Below are 15691 nucleotides of genomic sequence, written 5' to 3' on the forward strand. Positions count from 1 at the left end.
AGCCCAACTAATCACTCCTTACAGTCTGTGTTGTCTTACTGTCTCATTTTATATAGTCATTCTTTAATTCTCCTGTATCAGGGGAGCTCCTTATAGGACTTGGCTAAATATTGAGGTGTAATTGATACATGACAACCTGCATCTGTTTAAAGTGTACAGTTTGATGAGCTTTCACATGTACACGCCTGTGAAATCGTCGACATAATCACGACAGTGAATCCACCTCCCCCATAGATTCCTCCTTCTCTTTGTGATCCCTCCCTCTATGCCTCCCCAACCTTCCCATTCATTCCCATAACCACTGATTTGCTTTCTATCTCTACATTCATTAGCATATTCTAGAATTTTATGCAACTGAAATCATACAAAGGCACTGTTTTTAGTAGAGCTTCTTAAACTCGGCACAGTTATTTTAGGATGCATTCATGCTGTTGTGTATGTCAGTTGTTTAGTCGATAAGTCGTGTCCGACTCTCTTTTGACCCCATGAACTCCTATATAGCCTACCAGGCTCCTCTGTCCGTGGGATTTCTCAGGCAAGAATACTGGAGTGAGTTGCCATTGCCTTCTCCAGGGGATCTTCCCGACCCAGGGATTCTCCAGTGTCTCCTGCATTGGCAGGCGAATTCGTTACTACTGAACTTCCAGGGAAGCAGTGTATGTCAGTAGTTCATTCCTCTTTATTACTGAGTAGTATTCTAGTCCACATATCCATGGTTTATTTCTGATCTCTATAATTGGTTCTCTCCAACTCTGGCTGTTGTATTGGCTGTTGGAGGTCCTTTGCATTTCCAAGTGAATTTTGTTTTATTTTTTATATTTTGTTACAATGCAAAGAATCATTAAGGTTGCTAACAGAATTATAGATACTTATCAACTGACCTTTTTTTTTTTTGGCTGAGCAGCATGCGGGATCTTAGTTCCCTGAGCAGGGATCAAATCTGAGCCACCGCAGTGGAAGCTCAGAGTCTTAACCGCTGGACTACTAGGTAAGTCCCTCCAAGTGAATTTCAGTTTTTTAATTTCTATAAAATGCCTGCAGAAGTTAGCTTTAACAATATACATGGGCAGCTGATTTTTTACAAAGATACAAAGACAATGTAGTGGAGAAATGACAGCTTTTTCAACAAATGATGCTGGAAAAATTGGATATTCATATGCAAAAAAATACTTGTTTTAAAGAACTTGGATCCATATTTCATACCAAATACCAAAATAAATGAATCATACACCTAAATTTAAAACAAAAAGGTATAAAACTTTGTAAAATGGAAGAAACAGGGACATTCCTGGTGGGCCAATGGTTAAGAATCCACCTTCCAATGCAGGGGACATGGGTTCAACCCCTGGTTGGAGAACTAAGGTCCCACATGCTGAGGGGCAACTAAGCCCACACTCCACAACTAGAGAGCCAGCGTGCCGGAAACTAAGCTCATGCCAATTCCACTCGAGGGACTCCAGTCGTCTGAGCCCCCTATCAGTCTTGGGAATGCACTTCCTCCCTCAAGGCAGGCCTTGTCCCTCATCACGGCCCCCTCCCTCACCACTTCTTCTTCTCCACCATGGAGATCTCTCCTAATCTTTGCTTGAAGGAGCTGGAAACAATATTGGCCTCCCTTTCCTGCAGACAGAAGGGGGACAAAGACATGCTGAAAAGAGTCCTTTTCTTCAAGATTTTTAAGATTTTAAGATGAGGACCATTTTTAAAGTCTATTGAATTTGTTACAATATTTTTTATGTTTTGGTTTTTTGGCTGCGAAGCATGTGGGATCTTAGCTTCCTAACCAGGGATCACCCCCATACCCCCTGCATTAGAAGGCAGAGTCTTAACCACTGGACCCCCAGGGAAGCCCCCCCTTTTTTGTTAACTGTAGTATAAGCCTGACAGCTGGCTTTTCTTCTGTAATGCAAGTGCCTGACTTTGTTTTTGATGGTTGAGGGCCTCCATCTCAAAGATGGCTTTCTCCATAGATACATTGCCAGCCATACAGGACTAAATAAAGGACCTGGTCATGCTCCCCCCCACTTTGTTTTAGAGATCTTTGTTGATTGACCACTTGAGCCTCCCTTTTTCTTTTTTTCTCTTTTCACACTTTAAATTCCTGCTGTTACAAGGTTTTTGTTTGTTTGTTTTTCAGGGTAGGTGCGGGAGGATTATTGGGGGCAGGGGGAAAGAATTGCTTTTTAGGTTTTTTGGCCGTGCTATGCAGCATGCGGGATCTTAGTTCCCCAACCAAGGATCGAACCTGTGCCCCCTGCAGTGGAAGCTGAGTCTTAACCACTGGACAGCCATGGAAGTCCCTCACTCTTATGTTTCAAATTCACCAATAAAGAGTGAGCCCACGAAACCTTAGGTCCTCAGCTTGGACACCAATAAAAGCAGACCCCCAGGCCTGGGCCCTCTGACTACCCACAACCTCACTGTATGACTCCAGGTGTGCCATGTAATTTTCAGAACCTTTTCAAAAAAAAAAAAACCTTTTCAAAAAAACCAGCAAACTTCTTTATCCCCACAGTTTCCTAATGATTATTGTGGATGGCTTCTGGCAGCCACAATGAGAACCACGAGGGCTAGTCTTGTCATAACATTGGTTTAGGCTGAGATGGGCATGAAACAATAGAATTTATTTCAACCATCTAGGGAAGAACCTCAGGGTAATGTTTGGAACTCTCCAGGGAATCAGGAAGTCTGGATGAAATCTGAATTGCAGAATGCTGGACTATAGGAGATAAGAGAGACCGTCCGGCTGGTTCATTTGATACTTACTACCCTGCCCTGTCCGAGAGGAGCTACCCCGCGCCTGAGGTCAGGGGTGGCAGCCGAGAAGAGCTACCCCACGTCCAAGGAGTGGCAGCTGCACAGGCGCAGGAGGGCTGAGAGGAGCTACTCCACATTCAAGGTCAGGACAGGAGGCCATGAGGAGATACCCCTTGTCCAAGGTAAGGAACAGCGGCTATGCTTTGCTGGAGCAGCCATGAAGAGATACCCCACGTCCAAGGTAAGAGAAACCCAAGTAAGACGGTAGGTGTTGCGAGAGGGCATCAGAGGGCAGACACACTGAAACCATAACCACAGAAAACTAGCCAATCTGATCACACAGACCACAGCCTTGTCTAACTCAATGAAACTAAGCCATGCCGTGTGGGGCCACCCAAGATGGACGGGTCATGGTGGAGAGATCTTGACAGAATGTTGTCCACTGGAGAAGGGAATGGCAAACCACTTCAGTATTCTTGCCTTGAGAACCCCATGAACATTAATTATGAAAAGGCAAAAAGATAGGACACTGAAAGATGAACTCTCCAGGTTGGTAGGTGCCCAGTATGCTGCTGGAGATCAGTGGAGAAATAACTCCAGAAAGAATGATGGGATGGAGCCAAAGCAAAAACAATACCCAGTTGTGAATGTGACTGGTGATAGAAGCAAGGTCCGATGCTTGGACTGCAAGAAGAGCCAACCAGTCCATCCTAAAGGAGATCAGTCCTGGGTATTCATTGGAAGGATTGATGTTGAAGCTGAAACTCCAGTATTTTGGCCACCTGATGCGAAGAGTAGACTCATTGGAAAAGACCCTAATGCTGGGAAGGATTGGGGGCAGGAGGAGAAGGGGACGACAGAGGATGAGATGGCTGGATGGCATCACCAACTTGATGGACATGGGTTTGGGTAGACTCCAGGAGTTGGTGATGGACAGGGAGGCCTGGCGTGCTGTGATTCATGGGGTCCCAAAGAGTTGGACATGACTGAACTGAACTGAACTGAACCCTGCCCTGGAGTAAGAGCTAAGAGAAATCAGCTTCTGTTAATGATCATCAGCATTAGAAATCTGGCCCAAGGAGTGCTGTCCAGGAACCTTTAAGTTCCTGCCAGTAGCAGATAGCAGGTGCATCCCTCGGGGGGAACCAAGCAGCAGAGGCATCGTAAAGGAACTCACTCCCTTCGAGGCCATGCACCTTCTCATTCTTAGCCTTTTTTGTAACCAGAATAGAAACTATAATCTTTGTGTAATTAAAAATTAATTTGGGGGGACTTTCCCAGAGGTTCAGTGGTTAGGACTTCATCTTCCAGTGCAGGGGTTGCTGGTTCAATCCCTGGTCAGGAAGCTAAGATCCCACATGCCCGTCAAAAACCAGGACATAAACAGCAGAAGCAACATTGTAACACATTCAATAAAGACTTTGAAAATGGTCCACATCAAAAAAATCTTTAAAAATTAATTTTTTAAATCATGTGTACATAAAACAGTGTTTGCTCAGTTCAGTGTTACCAGGCAGTCATGCCAAGCCCATCTTAAAGAAAAGGTAATATTTATGGTTGAGATTTCATTAAGAAAAGTGGGAAACACTACTGAAGGATTGCAGTTTATCTTTTATTGACATATCAGAAGTATCTAAATAGTTCCGTTACATGGATTTTGGTACATCCTTGAGCACATTGTCAGCTTGAGACTAGGACGGGACATTGTAGAGAACCAGTTCAGAATGGTACGTCTGAAGTACCAAGACACATCAAAGAAGAAAGCAGACAACACCTGCATTTACTTGATGAAATTCTAAAGAGAATGGACGATAGACTTAAACGAACAAACAAATGCTTTGGAATGTTTAGAAATTGAACACAAATCCCAGACATGAGACTTTAGACTCACATTCTATAATATATTTTTATAAACATTTCAGAGTCTTACATAGGCGAATTATTGAAACTACAGTTGCAGCTAACTTCTGTAGTGATCTAGGTTCCCCCAAATCTTTGATCTAGAAAGCAGGTTTGAATCTAAATATGCTTGTAAAAAGCGTTCCTGTGAGGTTTGTTAACACAAAGAAAATTGCCCATTTATGCATTAACCATAATCAAGTACTGCAGTGGTTGTACTAGTTTGGAACAGTCTAATTCAACTCACGAGTCATCAGATAGTGATAAACAGTACTATTGTAATGACTGTCTACAGAAAGGCTAACGGGAAAGTCCCGACTGATGAATGCAGGCAGTAAGTGGCATGAGCATACCTGCTATTACCCACCTGTGCAATGGACAGGCTATTCTGATTGGGCAACTCATTGTGGGTGGTGTTTTGCCTAAGCTAATTGCTATGAATGTGCCACAGCCACTATTTAGGATAAATTAGGCTTTCAAGTCTTAGCTAAAGGTTTAGAAAAATTCTCTTATGCAGTCTCACTATCCCCACAGTTAGATATTACTAGCAGAGGTTAGTTTTAACTGACACTAACAACTGCTAGAAAAGTACTTAAAGTGTGTAGTGTGTGTGTGTGTGTGTGTGTGTATCTTTAATGAGCTGCTAAGATCAATGGTTGTGTCTGGTTCTCTCTTTAATGTATCAGAGTGGTGTTGCTTCGCCTGTAATCATGTCCACTTGGTAAGAACTATTCTCATCTGAGGATTTCCCAGGTGGTTCAAAGGTAAAAGAATCTGCCTGCCAATGTAGGAGACACAGGTTCAATCCCTGGGTCGGGAGGATTCTCTGGAGAAGGAAATGGCTACCTACTCCAGTATTCTTGCCTGGAAAATCCCATGGACAGAGGAGCCTGGCAGACTACATTCCATGGGATCTCAAAGAGTCGGACACAACTTAGCGACTAAACAACAACAACATTCCTATCTAAATGGTCCTGAGAAGCCTGTGGGATGTCCATATTCAACCAAGTTTGTGAGCCCTGGATTTCACTAGCTTACGTGCAATGCTTCTCATTTTCTTTCCTCCCTGCAAAGTACAAGAGGCCATTGGCACTCATGTCAAGAATCTTACAGGCCCACATTGTATGTTAGTCACCTTCCTGAATTACAGTGTGAACTGCCTTTTAAGTTAGTGGGACAGCCTCACCAGCCAGCCAGCCCCTCACCTCAATGCAGCTCGGTTGTTCTTGACATACTTCTACCATGTACACAATCGTTCTCCTAGAACAGTGGTGAGCAACTGAGGTGGTACTGCCTCTAAGAGATGTCTGGCCGTGTCTGAAAGCACTATTGGTTGTCACAATATGGGGGGAAGTTGCTGTTATCTAGTGGGCAGAGGCCAGGAACGCTGCTCAGGAACATATAGTACACACACAGTCTCCCACAGCAAAGAATTACCCAGCCCAAAAGGTCAACAGTGCCAAGGTTGGGTATGTGCCTACCCTAATGGAATTACTGAAAAACAAATACTTGGAGTATTTATAACCATCATTAGCACTTTTGATTGGGATATTCAGATACATTTCTAGAGAATATCCTTATAGAAATGGTCTAATCTGCATAGCTTCTGTGGCAGAATTTCTTTCACTTTACAAATGAGTTTGGGGCTCAGTATTTATAGAACCCATGAGAATCTCAAGGGGTCTTTGAATATTTCAGCAGAGTCTGTCTGCTTCACTTCGCATAGGGTATTCGGTATTATTTGAGATTTTGAGACTTCAGAGATCTGAAGGAGTGTTTAAAATCAGCTATCTCTTATTTTCATTGTTATACAAGTTAATTTTGGGTTTTATATCAAAGCATTTAAACTTTGTAAAAACTGAAATATAACCAGATCAGTGGAATTTCACCTATGTACCACCGAGAGTGAGATATAACACTTTTTCGCCATCTCAGAAAGTCTCCTTGTGTGCCTTCCCATTCAGTCCCAGTCACAAAGATGGCCTCTTTCTGATTTTTTTTTTCCACCACAAATTAGTTTTGCTTGTTCTGGGACTTTATATAAATGGAATCCTTTGGTTTGTACTCTTTTGTGTCTGGCTCCTTAATTCAGCATAATGCTTTAGAGATTTATCCACCTATGTAAAAATATTCTTCTGTTGATGGACATTTGGGTTGTCTCTCTCTCTCTCTTTTTTTTTTAACTAGTAAAAGCTTCTATGAGCATATGTATAAAAGTCTCTGTGTGAACTTGAATTTTTATTTCTTTTGGGTAAATGCCTAGAGTGGAATTACTAGATCATACAGTGGTGTAGGTTTAACTTCATGCTGCTGCTGCTGCTAAGTTGCTTCAGTCGTGTCCGACTCTGTGCAACCCCATAGATGGCAGCCCACCAGGCTCCCCCGTCCCTGGGATTCTCCAGGCAAGAACACTGGAGTGGGTTGCCGTTTCCTTCTCCAATGCATGAAAGGGAAAAGTGAAAGTGAAGTTGCTCAGTCATGTCCGACTCTTAGCGACCCCATGGACTGTAGCCCACCAGGCTCCTCCATCCATGGGATTTTCCAGGCAAGAGTACTGGAGTGGGGTGCCATTGCCTAACTTCATAATAAAGTACTAAACAACATTAAAAAAAAATCAGCTTCATCTTATCCAATTACTCCTCCCTGTGCTAGGCACAGTTACAGGCACTTTCATATATTATCTCATTTAATTCTCACCACAAACTTGCCAGGTGAGGCATTACTAACCCCATTTTACAGATGAGGGAGTGGAGGCTTGGAGAAGTGAAGCTACTTCCTCAAAGTCTTGCAGCTGGTAAATGATGAAACAGAAACACAAACCCAAATCTCAAAGTCTTTCCTCTTTCTAGTATGTGATGCTACCTCCAAGGGACTACTGAATTTTTTTTTTAACCATAGAGCAAACCTATCTAAGCAGCATGAAAGAGAAAATATGGGAAAATAACCAGAAATAGCTTCATCTTGAAGGTGGCTACATGACACCAAAAGTGATAAATATCTGCTTCGCTTCTTGGGTTTGAACAGAGTGGCTTTAAAAGGTTGTACAGGTTATTTCTACAAATCTCCCATCACATAGATAATTCAGGCAAAGAAGAAACCAGATGTTCTTGAATTTCCCAGAAAAGTGAAGGGGAAATGACAGTGTGCCCCTTAAAATTTTCAGGCTCCAACTGTCCCCCCTGAGACCTGTTCCCCCTCTGACCTGAGAACCATCCATCAGCTCTACCTTGTAATATATGTGTCTCTCAGCATCACACATTATTCAAGTTTGGCAAGATCTCACCCAGTTTTTTTAAAAAGAATAATAAGGAAATGCTTCCTATGGGTCTATTCTATGAGTTGTATGATATTCAGCTCCAAATTAGCTAATTGCCCTGACTTTTTTTTTTTTCCATGAGATTTCAACACAGAACCTGAGTCAGATCAGGAGGCAAAATGACTTTCACTTCTGGACATGATTCATTTTTGAGGCATCAGCTACTGTGACAAGGCAGAATTTGGGGGACATGTAGATATGACATTTGGGAATCCAAAAGTGTTTGTCACTCTGTTGCATCTGAATCTTTGCGACCCCGTAGACTGTAGCCTGCCAAACTTTTCTGTCCGTGGGATTCTCCAGGCTAGACTACTGGAGTGGGTTGCCATTTCCTTCTCCAGGGGATCTTCCTGACCCAGGGATCGAACCCAAGTCTCCTGCATTGCAGGTGGATTCTTTACCCTGTGAAACACGAGAGACACCCAAAGGACACCCAAATTAGTGGACAAAGTCTGTTCCTGGAGTTCTGGAGGAGCTCCACTGTGCTCTACCAACCAGTGCCCTCTGGCATGGTTCAAGGTAGGAACCAGATGCCAGAACCTCCCTGATGGGAGAATGCTGCTTCTGTTTCCCCAGATGTAACATGTATCCCCAAATTTCATAGCCTGGGGATTGGTGTTGAGCTTCTGCACATTCTAACACCTGTTAAAGCCCCTCATTTTTCTCTTTAGGCACTTTATAGATTTATGACACATGACATACTCCAAATACCATCTTGTGATTTAAATTCTTGTTTGTCTGATGGAAAAGAACAGGTGTCAGCAGCTCATATCATGGTACCTGCTGTGTGACTTTCCAAAGGTTTTCTTCTTTGGAAGATTTTTTTTTTTTTTTTTTTGCAATTTCAACTCTAAAACCCAGTTATCCTGAGCTGTTTCCAAGGAGCCCTATAAAACCCCAGATGTCCTTTCAGGAGGGAAGCGGCAGTCTGTTTCCATCTCTTTTGAAGCAGCCCAGCATTAAGGAATGATCAGGATACAGAGAGCCTGCATGGCCAAGTTGGTCTAGATTATAGTACTATTCATAAACTACATAGATTAAAAAAAAAAAAAAAAAACCCTCCCTAAAAGCTTAGTCTAGGTCATGATTTCCTCAAAGTCAGACAGCTGCTTCATCTGCTCAACTTGCATAGAATGCCTCCGGAGGAGTTTCTTTTTACTTCTCAAGTCAACTCTCTTTGGTGAGCTCGGAGCAACAGGAACCATGGATTTTAAGCCACTAGCAAGTGGAGAGGAAGGTTTGCTGCTTGCTCTAATATCCGGGATAGGTGGGTTCAGATTTACATTTAAAGGTGGGAGGAAGCCAGGCCTGGTCTGAGAAATTCGGTCCAGGAGCAAGGTTCCGGAACCTCGTCTTTCTAGAAGATGGGGTGGCCTGCGGCGGGCTGAGTTGGGTGATGTGCTGGACACAGTGTCCAGGGACTCCCTGGAGCCCTGGAAGAGAGAAAGGTGGGAGCTGTTGAGCTTCTTGCGATCCAGTGGTCCTTTGCCTGATTCTAGGGAGATAGGGTTGGGCAGGTCGGCCCCAGGCTGTAACTCTAAATCATAGAGGTCATTCTCCAGCCGTTTGAGGGTCACGGTGTCTTTGAGAGCAGAGGGACCCACTGGGCAGATGCCCACCTTCTCTTGGTCGATCGGGAGAGTGCCTCTTCTGGCCAGAAGTGGGTGGGGAGCCTGAGTCTTCTCGTAGGCTGCCTTCCATGAGGCCGGTGCTAAAGAGACCGGGATCTTCACAACCTGTTCCGTGACTGTGTGAACAAGGCTGGCATCTTTGCCATCAATGCTGCTGGTTCTGGAGAGGGGGCCCCTTCTGGGGAAGGACACATCACTGATGCTCTTGACCTCGCCGTCCATGCCCACGCCGTGGGTCTCATCCTGACGCACGCAGGAGGCGGCCAACACGGAGGGTGCGGTCAGGCCCCAGGGCTCAGACTGGAGCCTCTTCAGCTGAGGCAGGCGGGCCCTTTTGAGATTCCCAACTTTCCGAGCAGGCGACCCGGGTTCATTAAGAGCCTTGGCAGTGTTGCAACTACTTGGATGCCCTGACTGGAGGCCAAAGAAGTCATCTTCCTTTTCGCTGGGTGGAGACCCCAGGCCTGGAGCCTTCAGTTCAACCTCAGATGGAGAAGCACATGGAGGAGGCGACTGTCTGTCTTCCTCTTTGGGTGAAGGGGGGACATTCAGATACTGTTTGGTGGTTTTTGTGCCCGAAGACGACTTGTCTGTCGTTATGATAATCACCTCCTTGCCTTTGGCCTTGCAGGCATCCAGAAGATGTCTCAATGCATCCTTGTCATCTGCATTTATGGCATAAACCAGAGCTGAAGCCCCAGTGCGGTCCTCAAGGCTGGGGTCTGCTCCATTCTCCAGCAGCAGGGAGACCACGTCCACTCCAGCTCTTCGGATGCAGGCATGGATGAGGGCAGTCTTGCCAGACTTATCCTGGATGTTGGGGTCTGCCCTGTTGTCCAGCAGGTACTTGACCATCTTGGACTTGCTGATGCTCTGCTGGTCCACGTGCTTGGTGATGCATGCCACCATGAGAGCCGTCTCCCCCTTGTCATTGCTTTCGTTGATGTATGCGCCCCCTTCCAGGAGGAGCCTGGTCAGCCTGAGCCTCCCAAGCCACACAGCCTTTAAAAGTGAGTTTCCATCCGTCCTCAGTTCCGTGTCATCATCCATCATCCTGGCTACAGCTTAGGGTCTCTGAGCCACAGCAGCGGTCAGACCTAGCAAGGGAAGAAGAGAGAGAAGTGTCATATATTCTATAGCTTTGGAGAAGGAAGTGACAGCCCACTCCCATATCCTTGCCTGGAAAATCCCACAGACAGAGGAGCCTGGCAGGTTACAGTCCATGGGGTCACAAAGAGTCAGACACAACTGAGCATGCATGCACACATTCTATAGTCGATCTGAGCAGCGCAGCTGTTACAGAGTCTGTATATAGTCATGTCCCAGACTGATCCCAAGTGATGCCACCTTGCTTGGTTTTGTTTTGTTTATTTATTGGCTACACTGGGTCTTAGTTGCAGCACATGGGCTCTTTAGTTGCTGCATGTGGGAGTTTAGTTCTCTAACCAGGGATCGAACCCAGATCCCCTGCATTGGGAGCTCGGAGTCTTAGCCACTGGACCACCAGGGAAGTCTCTTGCTTGGTTATTTAACTTTCCTGAATTTGCTACTTCATCTGTAACCTAGCAGGGGTGGGGGTGGTGATAGTAGCAGGCTACCCCATAAAGTCATTGTGAAGATTAAATGAGATCCTGTATATATTAATTAAACAGGTAACCACACGTAAAGCAGCTGGCGTAATGTCTAGGAGAGAATAAGAAAGAAAACATGCAAGCTCTTACTGCATTGACTGCACATATTTATCACACTGCAGTTTAAGAAACTTTGTTTTTTGTCTGTTGGCATCACTAAGGTCTAATTTGCCATAAGGAAAAGTTTGTGTCTATCTTGTTCACTGCTGTAGCCTCAGCCTTTAGCAATGACTTACACTTCATAAGTTACCTCGTCAATAATGATTTAATGCACTGTTGCTCTAGGTGTGTATCCAAAAGACCAGAAGAAAATGCACCACAATGAAGATGAGATTGTGAATGGTTTTCATGTTCTTTTTGCTGTACTTCCTAAACCAAATGTGTATCACAGTCATCGCAGGGGGAAAAGCTTACAAAAACAAAAACAGTCCAGCCATCCCTTTCCAGGCTGTAGTTCCCACTTCTCCAGCAGATGTCAGAGTTCTCATCCTTGACAATCAGACTCTCAGACCCGCTGGAATGATGCATTGCCACCCTCTCCCCTCTGGTTGAGCAGACCTGAGGCAGAGGGTGGACAAGGGATTGATTGCATCTTTGCTCACCAGTGTCAGGAAATAAAGCTCATACCAGAGCTATCCCCGTCGAAGTTTGTCAAACCTGGGTTTCCTGCATTGGTTTTCCTTGTGTTGATTACCTGATTCCTGGACTTAGAGCCTCCAACATGGGTGTTGATCGAGAGGTCTTCAAGGAATAAAGAAATATGGTCTCCCAGAATTGATGCCTGCCAGCCCTACACCTCTCACTGGCTGTACTCTGCCCACACGGCCCCTCCATGTGGACTTTAGGTCCTTTGGGCTCAGCTGCGCAGGTGTTACAATGCCTGAGCTTTCCTTCTCCTCTGATGCACACCATCCTTCCTGTTGCCCCACTCCTCTGAGCAATTATTGATCAATTTCCATCCCTCTATTGTATAAGAGGGCTTCCCCAGTGGCTCAGTGGTAAAGAATCTGCCTGCAATGAAGGAGACATGCCAGGAGCCATGGGTTTGATCTCTGGGTCAAAAAGATCTCCTGGAGAAGGAAATGGCAACCCAATCCATCATTCTCACCTGGGAAATCCCATGGACGGAGGAGCCTGGCGGGCTAAAGTTTATAGGGTCACAAAAAGTCAGACACGGCTGAAGCAACTTAGCAGCAGCTAAAGTCACAAAGAGTTGGACATGACTGAGAACACACGCATGCAAAAATTAAGTAGGAAGTCAGCTTTTCTTGGCTCAAGTTGATAGATGGATATATAGCCTTTTAAAACATTCAACACATGAATAGATACTTGTTTATTTTTGGGGAAAAAAGCCCAATTCATACTTAAGTGTATAAAGAAGAAGAGGTACCCTTTACGCCCCCTCCCAACCCTCTTCAAAGATCCTCTTTCCCTTCAGAAGTAACTTTGATTTACAGTCTAGGATGTATCTTTCTGTTTCAGATCATTTTCTGCTTCTTCCAAATGCTCTGTTGTAACAACTCCGTCTCAGTCTGATCTTGTCGCAATTGTGTCTTTGTGTTCCTATGAGATTTTTCTGTAAAATCACTACCATCCAGATACCATATGTTATTAAGTGTATCCACAAGAAGTCTCTGTTTCTGTCTCTTCAACTCGATGCTTCTTTCTTCAGTCTACTACCAGTTCTATTTGTTTGTTGATTTATTTATTGGCTGTGCTGGGTCTTCCTTACTGTGCAGGCTTTCTCTAGTTGTGGGGAGGACTTCTCCTTGTAGAGGCTTCTCTTGTTGTGGAGCACAGGCTCAGTAGTTGTAGTGGCCAGGGTTTAGTTGCCCCAAGGCATGTGGAATCTTACGGGACCAGGGATTGAACCCATGTTCCCTGCATTGGCAGGTGGACACCCAACCACTGGGCCACCAGGGAAGTCCTCTCCTACTGATTCTTTCTCTCTCCCTTCTCTCCCTGATGTGGCCTTTCTTTCTCTTCTGATTCTGTCATTTTAACTCTCCTGTGGTCCTACACGGAGAAGGCAATGGCACCCCACTCCAGTACTCTTGCCTGGAAAATCCCATGGATGGAGGAGCCTGGTAGGCTACAGTCCATGGGGTCGCTAAGAGTCAGACACGACTGAGTGACTTCCCTTTCACTTTTCCCTTTCATGCACTGGAGAAGGAAATGGCAACCCACTCCAGTATTCTTGCCTGGAGAATCCCAGGGACGGCGGAGCCTGATGGGCTGCCGTCTATGGGGTCGCACAGAGTCGGACACGACTGAAGCGACTTAGCAGCAGCAGCAGCAGCAGCAGCAGTGGTCCTACATATGATCATTTTATTACTGTTCCGTGAGTTGATAAGCTTGTTAATCCCTAAACTCTGGGCATTTAAAGCAGAATTTTCAAGAGCTAAAGGAAGAAATGGAGAAGGGAATGGCAAACCACTCCAGTATTCTTGCCTGGAGAATTCCATGGATGGAAAAACCTGGTGGGCTACAGTCCATGGGATCGCAAAGAGTCGGACATGACTGAGCCACTAACACACAAAGGAAGAAAAGGCAACGTGCAGTGAAAACAAGCTGTCTTCCATTCCATCCAAGGGGCCCTTCATCTCCTGGCCACCCATCTTCAGCACCTGCCTGCTACTCCTGTTCTCTTTATGCTCCATCTATCTTGAAAGCTGGCCATTGCTCAACCGCCCCACTTTTTCCTTTTCTTCCTTCTAGCCCTGTTCATGTTTCTAACTATAAGCCCGCCCCGCTCTTCTTTAATTATTCATCAGCCCTCAAATCTCAGCTCCAATGTTACTTCCTTTTTAATCAAGAGAAAAATCACTCAAGATAGAAGGGAGAGAGTGGAATAAAATTACAACTGACTCATATCCAGACTATATAAAGAACACCTACAAATCACTTCCTCCAAAAGAGGATACACAAATGGCCAATAAGTACAGAAGACGGTGCTCAGCCTTGTTAGTAATCAAGGAAAATCAAATTACAGCGCCGTGTAGCCATAGCACTACCCCCTCCAGCGAGGCTAAAATTAGACCAACAGCATCAAGGATGCAAGAAGGTGGAAGCAGGAGGCACGCATCGGTGGAGCGTCAGTTGGTTCCACTGAGCCAATGCCTGCGCTCTGACCCAGTAATTCCATGCCTGGGTTTAGGTGTGTGGTGGACCGAAAAGTATGGCCACAAAGTCCTCCCCTCCCCATGTGCACACCATTTGTGATGAGATCTTCCTTCTCCTCCCATGGAAAGGAGGAGTCATGGGATTTGCTTTGACCAATAAGATGCAGCAGAACTAACTTTGTGTGGCTTTCAAGGCAAGGCCTCAGGGGACCTTGCAGCTTCAGTATTTGCTCTGTTAGAATCTGACTGCCATGGACAGAAGCCTAGGGTATCCTGCCAGAAAGAACACAGGGCATTTCAGCTGACAGCCCCAGCGAACACTGGAGTGTCCATGAGGCCAGCTCAGAGCAGCCAAAGCCCCAGAAGATGGCAACTACATAAGGGAGCTCGGGGGAGGCCCGCAGATGTTCCAATTCCAGAACTATTGGCAAAGAAGTGATTCTTCACTTAAGCCACTCATTTGGGGGATGTTTTGTTCTCAGGAATAGATTACTGATAAATATGTGTAGCAAAACACGTGCAAAAATGATCCTGGCAGCCCTTTTCATAAAAAAGCCAAAACTAGAAACAATCCCTTAAGATGAAAATAGAGAGACTTCCCTGATGTTCCGGTGGCTAAGGCACTGGGCTCCCAATGCAGGCAGCCCAGGTTCTATCCCTGGTCAAGGAACTAGATCCCACATGCCACAACTAAAGATTGCTCATGCCACAACTAAGACCAGGCACACCCAAATAAATAAATACATAACTAAATAAAAATATTTTTTAAAAAAGAAAATAAATTGTAGTGTATTCCTTCACTGGAATACTATACATCATCTTTGCATTCTCTGTCTCTCTCAGAGAGAGACACACACACACACACAACATACCAAAAGAAAAAATATGGGTACTGCATTCCCTGGGGTCACCCTCCTCACTTGGAGTACTGATCTGGTTAACCATCGGTCACCCTCCTGCCCTTATCTCTGAGCCCCTCGAGGCAGGGAAACTGTCTTTTGTCCCTCATCAGCTGTGTAATAATTTGAAAGTTGGATAAAGGGAAAGATGGAGGAAGGGAGGAAGACAATAAGGAAAGGAAGATGAAAAGGGGATGTGGGTGGACCACTGGGTTGTCTCTCTCTGTGTTGTGTGTGGTGCCAGTCACATAGCTCTGGACCACCTCAAAGTCTGGGGTGGAGGGAGGCAGGTAGGGAGCAAAAGAAGAAAGAAAAAGAGGGAGAGGATAGAATATCTGGGAGGTGCATCTCTCCCTTCACTTTGCATCAGCGGCTACCTCCTCCTCTGAGCTCAGGCTTGTCCCCCATCTACTCTTCCCCCGGCCCCTAAGGAGAG

The 15691-nt window shown here is 45.2% G+C and overlaps 1 protein-coding gene and 1 long non-coding RNA gene across 5 annotated transcripts in view; one reads left to right on the forward strand and one right to left on the reverse strand.

Moving 5' to 3' along the window:
• Positions 1 to 8687: 8687 nt before the first annotated feature.
• The window catches only part of ANKRD34C (ankyrin repeat domain 34C), a 104301-nt gene continuing 97297 nt past the window's right edge, over positions 8688 to 15691 (reverse strand). For all 4 annotated transcript variants that reach the window (XM_081546696.1, XM_081546693.1, XM_081546694.1 and 1 more), the window contains one exon: positions 8688 to 10700. In XM_081546696.1, the coding sequence (XP_081402822.1) occupies positions 9049 to 10656 (1608 nt within the window). In that variant the 5' untranslated portion in view covers positions 10657 to 10700 and the 3' untranslated portion in view covers positions 8688 to 9048. The remainder of the gene's footprint in view (positions 10701 to 15691) is intronic.
• On the forward strand, positions 9489 to 11890 carry LOC145528383 (uncharacterized). The gene is made up of 2 exons (XR_014070364.1): positions 9489 to 10613; positions 11520 to 11890. It is a non-coding gene; the product is annotated as an uncharacterized LOC145528383 (long non-coding RNA).

Source organism: Giraffa tippelskirchi, chromosome 12 (genome assembly GCF_054371585.1).
Source record: "Giraffa tippelskirchi isolate mGirTip1 chromosome 12, T2T-mGirTip1v1.2.pri, whole genome shotgun sequence".
NCBI lineage: Eukaryota > Metazoa > Chordata > Mammalia > Artiodactyla > Giraffidae > Giraffa > Giraffa tippelskirchi.